At 35.9% G+C, this 17,896-nt stretch overlaps 1 protein-coding gene across 15 annotated transcripts in view; it reads left to right on the top strand.

Annotated features, from left to right (window-relative positions):
* Nucleotides 1–17,896, top strand: part of Myo3a (myosin IIIA) — a 235,689-nt gene that overhangs the window by 90,890 nt on the left and 126,903 nt on the right. For 14 of the 15 annotated variants that reach the window (XR_005730475.2, XR_005730474.2, XR_013426693.1 and 11 more), the window contains 2 exons: nt 1,038–1,103; nt 3,922–4,077. Coding sequence is in view for 11 of the 15 variants with exons in the window: in XM_078023283.1 (XP_077879409.1) it covers nt 1,038–1,103; nt 3,922–4,077 (222 nt within the window). In the remaining 4 variants the exon portion in view is untranslated. Of the gene's footprint in view, nt 1–1,037; nt 1,104–3,916; nt 4,078–17,896 lie in introns of those variants that run through there. The other variant, XM_040277267.2, reaches the window with a different exon arrangement.

Genomic DNA, 17,896 nt, shown 5'->3' with positions numbered 1-17,896 from the left:
ACTCATTATGACTTTACTATTCTCAAAGCAAGCCAATAAGTCTCATAAAAGGAAATATTCGGGGGACAAGAAACAAAACAAGATTGCTGGTAAAAAAGAACTACTTCTTTTAACGTGTAAATCAGAAATCTTCCAATTGTCTTAAGGATTGTGAAATGAGCTCAGGCGTGATCTGGGGCAGATGAGTAGCCGCACTTTTCTTTAATGAGCCTGTACAAACTGTACATTAATTTCATTATAAGCTATTTAAGGAGGAATGCAGAATCAAAGACAAAGTATTTCCATTCCACTAATGAAAACAAAGAGCTGTTGGAATGAACATAAAGCAGCACTTCAGCGATTCAGCCATCATGGTTGATCAATGTTGCTTGATTATGGAGTTAGATCAGCCTCGTTTTCACGGATGTGCCAAAAAAGAAAGGAATTGTTCAGCTTGAAAAATGAAAAGAATTAATAACAAGATCTTTTAAGTGGCATTTAGAGCTTTATAGCTAATAATATTTTACAGTCCCTTGCTTTTGTAACACTTGGTAACACTGTTTCCTGAAATGTATGCAGTAACAAAAGAACAACTCACATTCTGCTGTGCCCCTCTGTGCAGTACTGTCCTCCTTATTCTAAACAGTTCTCCTTTCAAGTCACCTCTGTACACCTCTGTGCACCCTCAGAGACTTCAGCAGGATTCATGAGGGGCAGGGGGTTACTTTATTCCAGAATTCATTGTTTCTATTCTGCTAAGTATTGATATTTTCCCTTAGGGCTGTCAGGTAAAAGCAAGAAAAATTATTTTAAAAGAAAAAATTAGCAGTTAGAAAAATTGGGTCATACATTAAATGCTTTCAGAAGAAAAGAAAAAGGAACCTGTCATTTTATGTCAAGAATGATTAAAACTAATTATCTCTCTTTGAATTGGAAAATGGTGGCTTTCTTGAGTTACAGTGTGTGAGTGCAGTAATGCATTGGTCTATCTGACTGTGCTTCTCTATTGCATTGACTGCCCAGTGGACATCATCCGACCTTGATTCTTGTTTTTCTAGGAATCCACCTCCAAAACTAAGGCAGCCTGAGCTATGGTCAGCAGAATTCAATGACTTCATAAGCAAGTGAGTAACAATAGAGTTTTTTGTTTTCTGTTTTTGTTTTGTTTTTTTTTTTTTTTAAAAGAAGAAATAACATCCTGCATTGACTTTGAACTGTGCCTGTTTGCCAATGTCACTGGGCTTCTTAATCTCCTCCTGTTGCTCTTTATCTGTTGAATAGCTCCAGAGGTTTCCCTTATTTTCTTCAAAAGAAGCATCTGTAGTGTCTTCTGTGAGTTCATTGATACTCAAATAATGCTCTCAGGGTCAAATTTATTCACGTATCTCTAGCTGTGCTCCTGGGGACCCCTTATCATCTATGGACATATTATGTTCCTCCTTTCACTTGCCTTTTGCAGGTACGCCTTAGGCATCTTGTACAAGCTCAACCATCATCCCTTTAGCCAGTCATTTAACCCTTTACTTATGTACATCACTGTTCTCACTGCAGTCAGAGAATTTTCACTGCAATCAGTGAATCAGAAAATTGTATTCATAAAAAGCTTTATGTGTGAACATGAGAGGCATTTTTTTCTTAAGTGCATTTTTTGTTTGTTTGTTTGTTTTTTGTTTTGTTTCATGCTGGAGATTGAACCCAGGGCCTTGTCCATGTGCAGTAAGCACTCTACCAACTGAGCTGTATCCCCTTTAGTAGATTAAGCTTATTAATATGTAAATGTCTATGGCAATTGTTTTTGTTGTTGTTGTTGTTGTTCCTTTCCATTGGACATTTTAAACTTGACAAATAGCTCAGGCGCACTGTCTCCATACAATTGACTAGGAACTAGGTGTCAGTCATCTATAAGAATCTGTCTCATAATCCTTTTTCACAATTTTTGTTATGTCTTCACCTTAAAAAGATAAGGTAAAGGATGACCCCAGTTGTAAATGGGACCGAGGAGAAGGGGCATTAAAATGTGGTATGCCAAAAATCTACTCAGAAAATGTATAAAGGACAAGAAAGCAGAGTAACCAGCCATTTTTATACATACTGCTATCACTGATTTTCCTACCAAGAATATCTGCTTATATTTCTAAAAGCAAGAGAATTAGATTCAAGAGTTTGTAAGAACCCAAGATAGATTGATAACCTTTTTACCTTCAAGTTTTCACTGATCAGATGTTACTAAGCATGTGTTAAGCACTACATTATATTTAGTGAATTACAATAGCATTTCTCAGTTTTCCTAGGAGAACCACTGTTAGCTTTAAAGGGATCCCCATGATTCACAGTGTCTGCCCTCATGTCTTCAAGATCCTCCCCGACAGATCCTCCATGGAACATGGGTTCTTTGACATGTTTCTCACTGTGTCCCATCTAAGAAATGTTCCTGGTTTCCTCCAGGGAGTTAGAATTCTGTCTTGCAGAGTGTTAAATTTTGTTCCTCCTTCCACTAGAAACATTGCAAATTTTATTCAACTTTACTGTTTTTGGTGACTTTCTCTCTAACTACACAGTAAAGCAAGTCTGGAGCACTGAATGTGTCTTTCTTTGCCACTGTCACCCCAGGATCACTGTGTACCTGGTACACATTGGTTATTGGTAAAGGTATACTTGAACAAAGTACTTTCTTTCATGTGAGACTCTTCTTAGCGCTTAAATGTGTATGTTACAGATATTAAAAATTGCTATGCATATTTTGTTTAAGTAAAACTTATTCTTATTTTTAGACATTATCATCCTTATTTCTTAGCATTTTTATCTATTTTGATTAAGCCTGATGAAATAAAAGGCCAAATTATAATCCCAGGAGGATCAGCGATACTGCTTGTCCCTGAAGCCAAGGATTGGGCAGCAGGGACTTCTACTTCTTCTCCTTGTCCTCCTTTTTCTTCTTCTTTTTCTACTTTTTAGTATCCAGTTTTATCATAATTATAGAGCCTCTGCATCTCAGGGTTGAATGGTCTTGGAAAGTTATAAGAACTCAAACACACAGTCACAGAGCTTAAATCCTTCTTGAACATGTGCGTGAATTGGCCATTTGATCAGTACTGAAATATCCCTTATGAAAACAATCATGCAAAAAATAAAAATAAAAAAATAAAAACAGTTATGCTTCCCATTGCAGCCCATTACACCCTGATGAAATTCACTTAAAAAATTCTTCTTTACACTGACTTGAAAGCTGTTTCTCACTTCATTACATGCCTTAGTCCTAGATTTTTCCCCCGTCATAACCACTGAGAGCTACCCAATACCTCTTACAATATTTGAAGACAGTTGCCATGGCTGGAAAGACATCCTAAGTCTGTTCAGATGCTCCTCCCCTGGTGTCCTTGCAGGTGCTCTCATTGGCATGGTGTGCCCTGGTGGAATCTATCAACAGGTGTGATCTGCAGTGCTACATCTACTGTATGACCTCAGGAAACACCTGCTGACAGGAATGCAAATGTCTGCAGCAGATTAGTCTTCTCCAGTGGGTTAGCAGTTTTATCACTCGAAAGAAATAAAAAGAAATCAGTGGAGAAGTTTGTGTTAATTTTAGATAAGCATTAAGACTGTAATGATTTCATTGTTGTTTATCTTTAGCCACCGACTTGACGAGGAGACTTTGCAGTAGAGACAGAGTTTAATTATCACTATACATTAATGCCTACAGGGAGACTAAGGAAGTGGTATTGAGTGGAAAGTTGATATCATAACAGTGTCCTAATTCTCAGATATGTGCACATTTGCAGACGTTCATTCATCATTTTGAAGTTTAATATTTTTTGAGATGTGCTTGGACTGAGCATCTGTGAGAAGTATCACTTTCTTAGTAGGATAGATTTTTAGCAATATAAATAATAGTCTCGAAACTCTACCCTATTGAATGATTGTGTGTTCTTTTTGCCAGTGCAGGTGCTTGACTAAAGATTATGAAAAGCGCCCAACAGTATCAGATCTTTTACAGCATCAGTTCATTACTCAAATCGAAGGCAAAGATGTGATGTTACAAAAACAGCTAATGGAATTCATTGACATTCATCATTGCATGGGAGGCACAGAAAAGGCCAGGTAATCAAATAATATCTGGAGTCCCAAAATCCAAATTACCTGAACACCCTGGACAGTTTTACAGGTCAATAGTTGCTAAGGTGGAAAAAGACCTCATTGAAGTTCTCTGGTTGTGATTTGAAGGTAGTGGATTACTTACATGGAAAGTGAATGTCACATATAGAATTGCATCCTGATAAAGGTAAAGTTACTGGCAGCAATTTTTTTTCTTTTTATGGTACTGGGGATTGAACCAAAGGATGCTTAACCACAGGGTCTCACTGAGTTGCTTAGACCTCACTAAGTTGCTGAGGCTGGCTTTGAACTCATGATCCTCGTATCGAAGCCTCCCAAGCCACTGACATTACAGGGGTGTGCCACTGTGCCCGGCTGGCAGTATTTTTTAGTGAATTCATGATGATTAGTGTTAGTATATATTTCTTTTGTTTTCTGTTCTTTTGCAAAGTAAAATATATTAAATCTTGGATTTAAAAAAGAAAATGTATTAACTCTTGAAAGACTTTTTAATACTATTATTAGTTGGCATAATTTTCTCTGGTTCAATTATATTTAAAATCATTTTAATATCTTTCTTCATATTTCCTATTTAGATTATTTCTTTATTTTTATTTATATATGACAGCAGAAGGCTCTACAGTTCTTATTATATACATACAGCACAATTTTTTATAATTTCTGGTTGTATACATAATATATTCACACCAATTCGTGTCTTCTTCATACCTGTACTTTGGATAATAATGATCATCACGTTCCACCATCATTAATTACCCCATGTCCTGTCCCTCCCCCTCCCACCCCTCTGCCCTATCTAAAGTTCATCTATTTCTCCCATGCTCCCCCTCCCTATCCCACTATGAATCAGCCTCCTTATATCAAAGGAAACATTCGGCATTTGGTTATTTGGGATTGGCTAACTCCACTTAGTATCATCTTCTCTAATGTTTTAGGGAATTTAAAAGATACCTAGAACTATACAACAAAGAAAATTTCTCAAGTACAAAATTCTAATCTATAAACTTTTAGTATCTTTTATGGATGAATATACATTTTTAAAGCAAAATTTAGAATAATGTTTACTTGTGCTCTGGAGTCTGTCTTCTTTCAACGAATGGTGAATATGCATGTCATTAAATATCCTCCTACCACAAATTTTTTAATGGCTGCACAGCATTTCTTGCCTGTTTATTCAATGATTGCTTTAAATTATTCTCTCTTATGAGATATGTAAGTTGCTACTAATTGTTTTTACCTTAACAAGAAATATTGTAAAGAATAAAGTTGTACAGGAATTTCTTATTCTTTTTTAAAAATATTTTTTTAGTTGTAGATGGACACAGTAACTTTATTTTATTTATTTATTTTTATGTGGTGCTGAGGATCGAACCTAGGTGAGCACTCCACCACTGAGCCACAACCCCAGCCCTCTTATTGTTTCTTTAAGATAAATTCCCATGGAAGGTACTGTTAAGTCAAAAGATAGTCTTTTGTAATTTAAATTTATTTTTGAGAATCCTATTGGTTTCATCTCCAAAGCATATCACAATTAAGAAAAATGGTAGACGTGAATAGAAAACAGGACATGGCTTATTTGAATTTCTGTTGTGAGTTTAGAAATGTAATTACTATTGTTTAATGTCTACTATGTGTTAGATATTGTCATAGAATTTATTCATACTGTCTCATATGATTTCAAAACAGACTTGAAGAAAATAATCTGACATCCTATTTTCACAGATGAAAAGAAATAAAGCTTATAGAGGTAATTAACTTATAGGCTGCATGGATAATGAATGGCTAGATCCCAACACCCATGCTTTATCCATGAGCAAAAGGTCTAACAGTTGTGGATAACCTCAGGAGATAATGATCCTTGCTTACATGAGTTTATGGTCTTGGTGCAGAGACAGAATGAATATGCCTTTAACAAGTAAATATTAAGGTTATGACTAGAATTAAGTAACCAAAAGAAAGAGGCAGGCAATAGTGAGGAGGTGGCCATGGGCTCCTCTGGTCCCGTCGTTACATCTTTGTGTGAATGGAGTTCCATAGTCTTCCACAACCCCATCTTTCTCAAAACAAGCAACCAGCAAACAAATAAAATTAACAGAAATTGAGTTGTACCAACATTATGTAGGATGTTCAATGTCAAGAACTATGAAGCACCTAAGATTTTACTCTATTTGAAAACTGAAAAGTTGGCCTGCTAGCTTTATGAATGCTAATAGAAGACTCAAGAGTTTGAGATCAACTCACAATAGCTAAACTATGGAATAAACCTAGGTGCCCTTCAACAGATGAATGGATAAAAAATGTGGTATATATGTATATGATATTACTCAGATTTAAAGGAAAATGAAATCATGGCATTTGCCAGTAAATGGATGGAACTGGAGAATATCATGCTAAGTGAAATAAGCCAATCCTCCCCAAAACAAAGGCTGAATGTTTTCTCTGATATGCAGATGCTGATGCACAATAAGTGATGGGGGGCTAGGAAAGAATAAAGTTACTTTAGATTAGGTAGAGGGGAGTAAAGGGACAGAAGGGTGTATTCTTATGTACATATATGATTGTACTTTATGTACATATATGATTGCATGAATAAGGTGATTCTACATGTAAAATCAGAAAAAATGAGAAATTATACTCCATTTGTGTATGATATATCAAAGTGCATACATGTATTCTGTCATATATAGCTAATTAGAACAAATAAAAAACTTTTTTTTAAAAAAAAAGACAGAAATCAGGGACAAAGGACTTGATTACTCACGGCAAAACTGAAAGCAAGAGTTTTCTTTTCTCGTTGGTTGTCCCTGCCCTTTAAGTCCTCAGGGTAATATGGAACTCTCAAGGTGGATACTGCATACAGAGTAGACTTGCCTTATAGGTGGAAAACCCTGTATTTAGGGAACTCTAATCTTTTAAAAGCATTGTTAGTATCCAGTCTAATTTTTGCTATGAAAGAGACATATCTTTACCATCCTGGATAGCAAATAAAATACAAAGCAAGCAAACAAACACCTTTCATCTGTTCTGGAGAGAGACAATGTTTTTTGGTTTTTTTTTTGTTTTGTTTTGTTTTTTAATTTCCAAGTTCTTTGCTATTTAATCATTGAAAATAAAGTCTTGAACAAAAAACTAATACAAGACATGCATTGATGTGAGGGACCCAGGGAGATTTTCTCCTAGCATTCAAATATAAAAATGGTTAAACTAAGACACAATATTTGTATTTTAATCCTGATGTTCTAGGTTTCAGTTATCAACACTTGAAAAATTACTATATACTGGACATTATGCTTAGGCTCATACTTCTGATTCTGAATCACAAGATGTGTTTTTGTTTATATTGGTAAGAATAGAACCTGCTTCTATTATGAGAGCCCATGCCTTACTCAATTATGGAAATTTTTTAGCCATTATTCCTTTAAATAGTGATCCCCTCTGATTCTTCTTATTATTTTTCTCCTATGCAATTAAAGGTAGAATTTTAAAATTTACCTTACTACATGTTTTGAAATTTTTACTTAATGTTTGTCATCCATTTATCAATTTCTCCTATATTTTGGATGAATTATTTGGAATTGTTTTCCAATTCACTAATTCTTGTTTTGAACTGGGCCTAGTCTAGAAGCCATACTGTATATTAATTTTGCATGCTGATGTCTGTATCAACACTTAGTTTTTCATTTCTAGAATTTCTCACAGTTTTATTTTTGAATCATTTATACTTCATTCATATCTGATTTTTTTGTATCTGGTTGTTCATATGTGGCTTGTGTGTGTGTGTGTGTGTGTGTGTATACATATATATTTTTTCTTTTTCTCTTTGATTTTATTCATACTCTTCAACAATCACTATCAGATTTGCATTTCAATGGATATAAGTTGTTCTGATTATTGATGTTATTGGTTTACTTAATATTTCACCTTCCTTTGTGCTTTTGAATGTGACTTTACTTCCCCATCCTGAGTGGGAGTTTTTTTTTTCTTTCTTTCTGCATTTTCTTCATTTTTAAAGGTTTAGTTTATGCCATGATTTGACTTCAAGGTTTCTTAATCCAGAGCCTTCCTGCCCCTTATGGGAAGAATATTGTAGTTATAGTCACTGTGCTTTCTAATTTCTAATAAGAGGCAGAGTCCTACCTCCCAATTATTTGGGAATTTCTTAATCCAGAGCCTTCCTGCCCCTTATGTGGAAGAATATTGTAGTTATAGTCACTGTGCTTTCTAATTTCTAATAAGAGGCAGAGTCCTACCTCCCAATTATTTGGGAATTTCTTCCCATATTGAAAGGTATTTTGATCTGTTGAAGCAGTGGATAAATACCCTCTCTATAGAATATTTAAACAGGCTCCTGAAATTCTTTAATGTATGTTGAACATTTACCTAAAACATTTAAGCCATAAGACTTGCATTCCCTTATAAAGGAAAATCTTAGCATCTATTTGAATAAGAAATTGCAAACTAAATTTGCCTTTTGTAGTAGTTATATCATAAGGGTGTTATTATTTTAGCCTTTTTTCATATTTATATAGAAAGCAAAATATCTTTAATATTTTACTTGCTACCCTCTATATGCTAGTAATAATTGATGTTGATATGTATAAATTGTAATATTTCATATATAATTTCACAGAAGCAATAAAGAATACATACAAGATTTAGTTACTCAAACATAGATGTTTCTTAGACAGAAAGTACTATTAGTGACACTGTTGTAATCATCCCTCTTGGCCCATATATGTGGTTTTCAAGGTAGAATGTAAGGCAACTTTGAGACATAGCTGAAAGGATTAACAAGTGAAAGATGAATTGAAAAACTGTTCAACCATTCAGTGTTAGAAGTGCCTGGTTCAAGCTGTCAGTTGTTTATTAGGTGTGGGACTTTATGCAATGTAAATTCACTCAAGTAAGATTTTGATTTTGCAGAAGAGAACAATGAAAAGAGAAAAATCAGTTGAAAATAATAAAAGGGTTCTTGTGGTGCAATCCAGTGCATGACTCCATTTTACTTTCTATTTGCTAGGCAAGCTAATTTTTCTCTAATTGCTTAGACTATGTCATGGTGAGAATTATTCACCCTTTGGAACATTTACCCCTTTTCCTCAGCACATGAGACTTTGAAAGTGCTGTCCTGGTTGCTCTTATAACAGCCCATTTTTTCAATTCCCATCTCCACATGAATGTTTCAAAGAAACTTCAAACTCAATATCTCCAAAATTGAACTTAGACTACTTCATCCCAAATTAATTTGTTCCCTTTCTTAATAATGACACCACCATTCAATCCCATTATCACCAATTAGAAATCTAGGGATTGTCTTGACAGACTACTCTCTTAGACTTTCTAGTTTTAGTCTAAAGCAAAGCTGAATTTCTTAGGTCACCATTCAATGCAATGCCAATTGTAATATAATCTTTGCCACCATAGAAATCATGAGTTGAGGTGACACCCATATTGTCTCAATATTTATGGAGGCTCTTGTTTAAAGCTCCAGATAAAGGTTCTAACACAGAGGTCTGACAGCAGAAGCCTTTATAGAGTCTGTGCTTGCTGCCTTTCTTTTTAGGATAAGAGTTAAGTCCAGCATGTAAATGACCATTATACAAAGTAGAGAGTTTTAATCGCATAAAAGGGATGCAAACAATGTGAGGATTTTTCTGCTAGAATATTTCTGCTAGGCATAACAGAAGAACTTTGAATCAGCACTGCAAAGATAAACTGGAACTAATCACATCAAAATAGAATTACCATGAGCTGAACACTATGGATGGAAAGAACAGCCTGAGCATAATGATGATAGCAAGGAGATATGCTCACAGAAAGACAAACATTCAAAGTTGTAAGAGGGGTAGCTCGGAGATAGGATTGGAGTGCTACACAGAGGGCAGATCATGGAGAGCACTGGAAGTCAGAGAGGTTTGACCTGTAAACTTCACAGCCACAGGAATTACTGCATTCTTGCTCCTATACCACCTATGTCCTAATGAATACTGGTCTTTCATGGATTCTGAAGGCAAACTATGGATACACCAAGACACACTATAGATATTATTTTGGATGTTTTATTTTATAATTTTCAGTATGACCTTCATCTCACTGTTTCTTCTTCTTTTTTTTTGGGGGGGGAGGGGTGTGAGGAGGTACCAGGGATTGAACTCAGAGGCCCTAGACTACTGAGCCACATCCCCAACCCTGTTTTGTATTTTATTTAGAGACAGGGTCTCACTGAGTTACTTAGTACCTCACTTTTGCCGAGGCTGGCTTTGAACTTGATTTTCTTGCCTCAGTCTCTAGAGCTGCTGGGATTACAGGTGTGTGCCACCACACCAGACTCCTAATCTTAAACTCCTGTAATGTTTAGAGGTAGAGGAAGTTGGTCCTCACTATGTTTAATTATCATCTATTTCTAAATGTCTCTGGCTGGGACTTGTCCTCCAGCCATCTCTCATTAATCATCATTGATTAATTACACACACTTGAAACCCAAAGCCTCTTTGGAGCCACCAACCATGGTTGCAACTCCAGTCCTCTATAGCAGCCTATATAGGGACCCAGACAGGAGTATTTCTCTTCTTCCATCTTGTTCTATATCAACACTAATGACTGGGAAAATGAGGTAAGAACTGCAGGTGTCTCAAATCAGACACCAGGAACAGGAAAGCACAGTTTTGGAAACAAGATAACCTAGAGTTTGCCTTTATTCAGATAGGAATCTATCATGAATCCAGAAAATGCATAATGATAGCTCCATCTCTAAATGACATGACTACTTGCTATGACAAGATCTAGAGGACAGTCTAGGAAAAAAAAAAGAGAAAAAAAAGGAGCAAAAGTTACATAAAGGTAATTCTAATATGAATAGAGGTCAGTAATGAGACTTGAATATTGGAAAGTTAATGAATTTGCTTCAGACCTAGTATATATCTAGTAAGCTGTGATGGGGGAAGGCAGTTAGTGGCTAGTTTGGGATATTTGGGGATGAGGTGATCTATTGATATGTATTTATTTCTGCTTGTGTGGATTTTTAAAAATTATTTTGTGCTGCATTTATATCTGTGCATGTGTGCTTATATTCTAAGTAATATTTCATTTTAAAATATTCCAGTTCTGTCTTGACTAACATCAAGAGTAAAGGAATTATTTCTGTGAAGTGCTAGAAGGAAAGATCTCCTAAAGGTTAACCCAGGAAGCAGCAGATAAATAGGAGCGGGGTGGTGGTTCTAGCACCGGGAAATTTAGAAAAGAAATAACTTCCTTTTTCCCTGAAATATTCCTTTATGCCTCTGTTTACTACTTCCCCTTATGGAAAAGTTCCCAGAATATGAGCTAAATAGGTTTTAAACATGGTTTCCAGGAATTTAATATGGATTAGGCAATTGAATAAGTACTCCCTGGAGAAGGCCATATGTGTACCTCTGTTCCTGGGTAGCATTAAATAAAGAAATTCAAAAAACAGGAAGAAAAATGCTAATGTGTACAAAAAGTCTGTAAATACTATAATTCCAAGAGTAAGTTATATTGATGCTTCAAAACAAAACAGAGTGAAAAACTATCACATTCATACAACCTGCCATCTATGTTAAATCACATCACCAGAGGAAACTGAGACCAACCAGGGAAGTCACAGTCATTCAACAGCATGTCACGCTGCAGAGGAGCTGGCCTAGAAGCCCCTTGTCCTAACATCTAGGTCAGAACCTGTCTTTAGGCTTCAACCTCTTTTTTTCTCCAAAGAAATCATACAATCACAGATTATTCTTGCTGGAAAGGAACTCGTAACATGGTTCCTTGTTTTAGAGATCAAAAAACTGAAGCCTCGAGAAATTGAATGCTGCCTTCTGAGACAGTAGTCAATTAACAACCTGCTCAGGGCCATAACTCAGATGCCATTTTCAGACCAGTGCTTTTTACAAGTTTCTGTATTCTTCACCAGTAATAGAAGTTAGCAATCACAAAACTGATGTTGTGGAGAATTGAGGGTTTTGTTTGATTTCTTTGAACTTCTTTCTATGGCTTACTTACAGTGGGCATTTAAGCTTACAGTTTAGCCTGTCTCTGATACACAGCAATTGAAATTTGCATCACTGAGTGGTATAGTTCACTGGTCAAAGATTCTTTGCCTGTTTTCCCTAAGACTTTTTTTTTCTTTAATTATTTGTATAGAATGTGGAAACAACTGTATTTAAAATAGCAATGCCTGTAATCCCAGGGGCTCAGAAGGCTGAGGCAAGTTCAAAGCCAGCCTTAGCAACTTAGCGAGGCCCTAAGCAATTTACCCTGTCTCAGAATAAAATATAAAAAGGGATGGGGATGTTGCTCAGTGGTTAAACACCCCTTAATTCTATCCCTGGTACAAAAAAAACTTATAATATACTTTGAATGTTTGGGATATAATCATTTAGAATAAGATCTATATGACCTGTTGACATGGGTGTCAATGATTGTCAACATGTGATCATTTTGATATCTTTTGAAAAGAGTCCATCTCTGTGATGAGGGTAGGGGCTTGTATGAATTGAATCAAAATGAACCTGACCTGTTTTGCTTAGTTGTTGGTGTTTACAGGGTTAGTTTCCCTTGCTCCTTTATCCCTACCCCCTGGTACCATCACACCATCCTTTTGTACTGTCATGGTTTGATATTCTTAGTCCTTCTATAATATAATTTCTAGGGTTTTATGGTCTTTTTCTGTATTTAAATCAATTCAGTCCCCACCATAGTATTTTTTACTATTACCCACTGCCCTCTCCTGAGATCTCTGATATCCTCTTGGGTACCTACATCGTATCATCTCTTTCTTCGGTGCTTCAAACCCTGAATGCTTGAACTTGAAGTTCAGTTTAGTTGGGTAAAGATTCTCTTAGGTTACCACTTCTTTTCCTCAAACGTTAGAAACATAGTTCACTATCTCTTTGGTAGTGTGGATTGGCCTTGAGAGAGCTGAGGCAGCGAGATTCTCCCCTTTATTTTGTGACTAGCATTTTTAGTGAGGAAGCCCATGAGGTTTTCAGTGCCTTTGCCAAGCAGGGTCTTACTGTGGATTCCAAGCAGTGTCTCACTGTTAGCTCTTCAATATCAGTTCAGCCTTGACACTGTGGCAGCTCCACTTGGCTCACGAGTACCAAGTGAATCTTGGTTCTCCTTCATTGTTGACTGAGCCATGCCCCTTACCCCTGCTGTGAATTCAGTCATGTTTATTTCTATATCTTGATACTTATTTAAAAAAAAAAGAGTGTAAAGAATTCTTCATTTACTTATATGATGGCATCAGTGTCATTTAAATAAAAATGAATATATAGTAGAGCTGTAAATCATCATTATATGGATGCTGCTTTACAAAGAGAACAGCATATTATATTTTGCAGTATGTTTATGAATTACTAATCCATAAACAAAAAAGTAACATACTATTGAAAACATTTTTTTGAGATTCACTTTGTCCTGATTTGATTTTCTCTACTTTCTGAATTCACCCCGCTCATATTTCATCTCTTTCTGTTATCATATTTCCTCATTAAAGTTTTATATTTTCTCCTAAAGATGTTTGCTTTTTAAATGACAGATCATGTTGGAGATGTCTTTTGAGAGATGGGAAGCCTTTCATCTAAATGTCTTCCATGTTTCTTTCCTGTAGTACCTGTTCTCCATCTGCTTTTTAGCTTATGTTCTTCATTCCTCCTCTTTCCCCTCTTCTTTTTTCTTCGGGGGTGGGGGTGGGCAGGGGTAAGGGTCTGCATAGTGATGAATGTCTTCTCCAGTGGCACGGAACACACAACCATATTCTAGCCAAACAAAAACAAAACAAAACAAAAAACACTGTCACAGTGGTGAAAGGATGATTAGAGAAGTCTTGAGTTTGGATTAGACTGATCTTGCCCTGACACATGGACCCTCAGTTTTGAACCTTGAAGTAGTCAGGAGTCCAGGGCCACTGAGCTGTGCTATCCCAGGCAGCACCCTATAGATTGTCCTCTCTGTGGCTGAAAGCACAAAGACACAGCGCCTATTATTGTGCCAGTTTTCTATCATACATAGCAGCCCTTGCTGTCCTTTCTCCTTATTTTGCCCAATCCCCCTAAGCCACCAACCACCCCTCTGTGGAAGTAATTGGTGGGTCATTGTCACTGTGGTTCTTTTCAGCCACCTACCCCCTTGCTCTCCTGCATGCTGAACTATCATCAGGGCTCTTTCCCACATCTCCCATGGCTCACCAGTGTCCCTATACTGGAGACATCCAAAGTGTCTCTCACTCTTAAGTAAAATCAGTTAGTGACCAAGGTCTAAGGAGTTCTGTGGTTCTCAGGTTCTTCTCTCACTTTAACAGATTTCACAGTCCTCAACAGTTGTGCTTTAGACATTGTGGTTTGAGCCTGTGACCATTTTATTTTTCATTAGTGAAAGAGGCTTTTCTCTGCTTCTTATTCTTTTTCTCATTTAGTGAGTTTCAAAGGAAAGAAACAATTATTTTACCCTGTCATTTAACTTGAAGTAACTCTTTCTCAGCTTCTATGTAAAATAAGACATGGTATGGTGGCTTACAGATGACCACAATATTTTGACACTTCTTGTCAAATTTGTGTCAATGGGATATTTAACACTGGTGTCTCTGTGGCCCCCTTTTGAGTCTCTGTGACTTCTTCAGCTAAAAGAATACAGATAAAGTGATACTAAAATGTTTTGAAGCCAGACCATAATAAACTAAGTGTCCACGTCATGTATCTTGAAACATTGAGAGCCAGGAACTGCCATGAAATTATTGCTACATCTTGAGACCACCATGCCAAAGAACACAGAGAGACACTCCTGAACCAGTAGGCACCATTCCATACTCCATGTTTCATGTGAAGGCTTTCACCCCAGAGCACATAAATAGAAAATTCATGTTGCCCCTACAATTGGGTGGTAGGGGTGTGTGCATCAGAAGACTGGGAATATTTTGAAGATATATGCTTTATAGCCCAAATAGACTACCATCTTTGGTACTAGCTATGTAAACATGATTTTAGCACAAATAGAGAATTAAATAGAGTTAAAATCCATCCCGACTCCATAGTTTAATGATCTGAGTCTTAGCCTAAAAGATTTTGTTCTCCTAAGTGCTTCCATGTAAGAATGCATTCAGCAAATCTATATGAGGACATGTTTCCCTACAGTTCATGACAACTAATTTCTTAATTCTTTGTTATTTTCAGCAACATTCAATGGAATATTATTTTTCTTGCATATTCAGTATTAAATATGCTAACTACAAATAGGTAAATTTAAATTTTATCAGATATTAGGACCACACTTACAAATTCTGAAAGTTTATATCAGATCCCATATTTTTAGAATGTTAGTGTTTCTGATGATGTTCTAGAAATCATTAAAAATTTCTTCAATAGCATAAGCCATTTTTAGCTACATTAAGTTGACTCAATTCCTTACTGTTTTTAAAATATTTGTAGGTTTTCTTGAATTTTCAATTATTTTGTAAAGAGGCTTCTGAAAACTATTACATTTTACTACATGGGATAATATACCATGAATCCAACAAATACATGTAAATCAGTAGGGAGAAATAAAGCACATTTTACTATAAATAGAACAATATCCTGAAAATTTTTGTATGTACTTTTCTATTTTTTTTTGCCTTTTCTCTTAAAAGAATTAACCTATTTTTAAAAATGTAGAGAAACACACACACAAGAGATTATCAAAACCTTAACCAACATTTTGAAGGTGGCAAGAAATATTGTAGTATTGCCTCTTTATTTCTTTTTTTTTCCAAATCAGCAGTGACATAGGATGTGACTGAATCCAATTTTGCTGTTGTTGTCATGAAAAAAGACACATCTGTGTAGAAATACATTTACTACCTAATTCTGCAATATCCCACAGGAGATAGGACACTGAATATAGATGATAATATCTTATTTTGGGTAGTGAAGCAAGATGCATTCATGGAATGAAGTACAGAGCACCCATTTTTCCCTGAGCGTCATCACATTTTTAATCCTCTAAATACCTTTTTCCATGATGTAAAATTCGTCCATTGTAAAAAAAAATATACATATCTATTGATAGTAACTTACTGGAAAAATTTTTGCTTTAAAGTAGATAAAAATTTTAACCATTATTTTTGACAGGGAAGGGGAGAGAAAAAATTTTGAGGATAGTAGTCAAGACATAGGATAAAATATTTTATTCTTTGGGTGGAACTTGAAATATCATGCCCTCGTTCCTCATTGCAGGCACGTAAAGCCTTATCTCTGACTGCTGAGATGCCCTAATCTTGTTTGCTCCCCGCCTTATTTTTCTCATCTCTGCCAAAAGAAAAAAAAAAGAAGGAAAAAGTGCTGAGTTTAACAGAATTTTTAGTTTTGGAAGATTCTAATTTACTTTGAAGTTAGAGATTATACATTTACATAAATACAGCTGGATTTTCTTTTTAGGTGAAAAAAAAAATCTCAAGTCAAAATCACCTGTGTTGTATCAAAAAGAAAGTGAGGGAAGTAATTAAATACCTAACTATGCAATTTCAATCTTGGAAGCAGAATTTAGGATAGAATACCATTATTTCACAATTGATTCCTACATAGATTTGGCCATAAATCTTTCTCTAAAAAAATCATCTATGTATAGGTATACATACACGCTTATATACACCAGTATGTCTATATTCTGTATGTATATATGCAGTTATTCTTAAGGATTCACGAGGGATCAGTTCCAGGGCTACTCCACCTACTGCAACCATAGTTACAGAAATCCACAAATGCCCAAGTCTGTTTATAAAATGGGTAGTATTTACATATGACCTATGCAAATTATGCCATATACTTTAATTATCTCTATATTATTTATAGATTACCTTAATTAGTACAAATTAAATACTATGTAAAAAGTTGTTATGCTCTGTTTTTTAGGGGAATAATGACAAGAAAAATATGTAAAATTTCGGTACACAGTATTTTCAGTGTGTGGTTGGTTGAATTCATGAAATTGGAACCTATAAATACAGGAAGCCGTGTGTGTGTGTGTGTGTGTGTGCGTGTATGATATATACATATAACATATATGTGTCTGTGTACATATATGTATCCACATACATATATGAGGAGAGAACTAGACTGAAATGTGGGTGTTGTTTCTTAGCTATGGATGATAGTTTAGTCCCTTATATTTATTCAGATAGTGTGTCGTGCATTCTGTTGGGGGCATGCTAAATTAAAAATGCCAATTAATATCAAAATAGTGTTATCAAGTAGGTAGTTTGATATACTAGCCTGGACTTCAGGAGAGAAGACTGTGTTGGAGATGGCTTTCCAGTAACTTTCCAGATGGCTTTATAGTAATAGTATAAACTATTCAGTGCCATGTCAGTGGATGAGGTCACTGAATGTGAGTGTTGAGAAAGAGAAGTGAAGGCCCTGGGTAGAACTCTGAGAGACACCAACATTTAGGAACTAGCAGAGGAGCCAGAATTAAAGATAGAGGAAACCCAGGGAATATGGGCCTACTGCAAGCCACATGAACAAAGTATTTCAAGGAAAGAATAGTTGACTTTGCTAAATAGTACTGAATATTCAAGAAAAGTAGAGTAACATTGAATTTGGTCACACAGAGCTTGACAAGAGTTGTCTCTGCACAATGAGGTAGAGGCAGCCCCGAGGGGAGAGATGGAGGAGAGAGAGGAGAGGAGATGTGGAAGAAGAGATAGGGAATGTGAACTGCCCTTCAGAAGCTCAGTTGTGGAGGAATGAGAATGGAGCAGCCGCTGTCAAGGATGGAGGATCAAGGGAGAGGATATTTTAAAGGTGGGAGG

The sequence above is a fragment of the Ictidomys tridecemlineatus genome, chromosome 10 (assembly GCF_052094955.1).
Source record: "Ictidomys tridecemlineatus isolate mIctTri1 chromosome 10, mIctTri1.hap1, whole genome shotgun sequence".
In the NCBI taxonomy this organism is placed as follows: domain Eukaryota; kingdom Metazoa; phylum Chordata; class Mammalia; order Rodentia; family Sciuridae; genus Ictidomys; species Ictidomys tridecemlineatus.
This window is presented reverse-complemented; position numbering and strand designations above follow the sequence as displayed.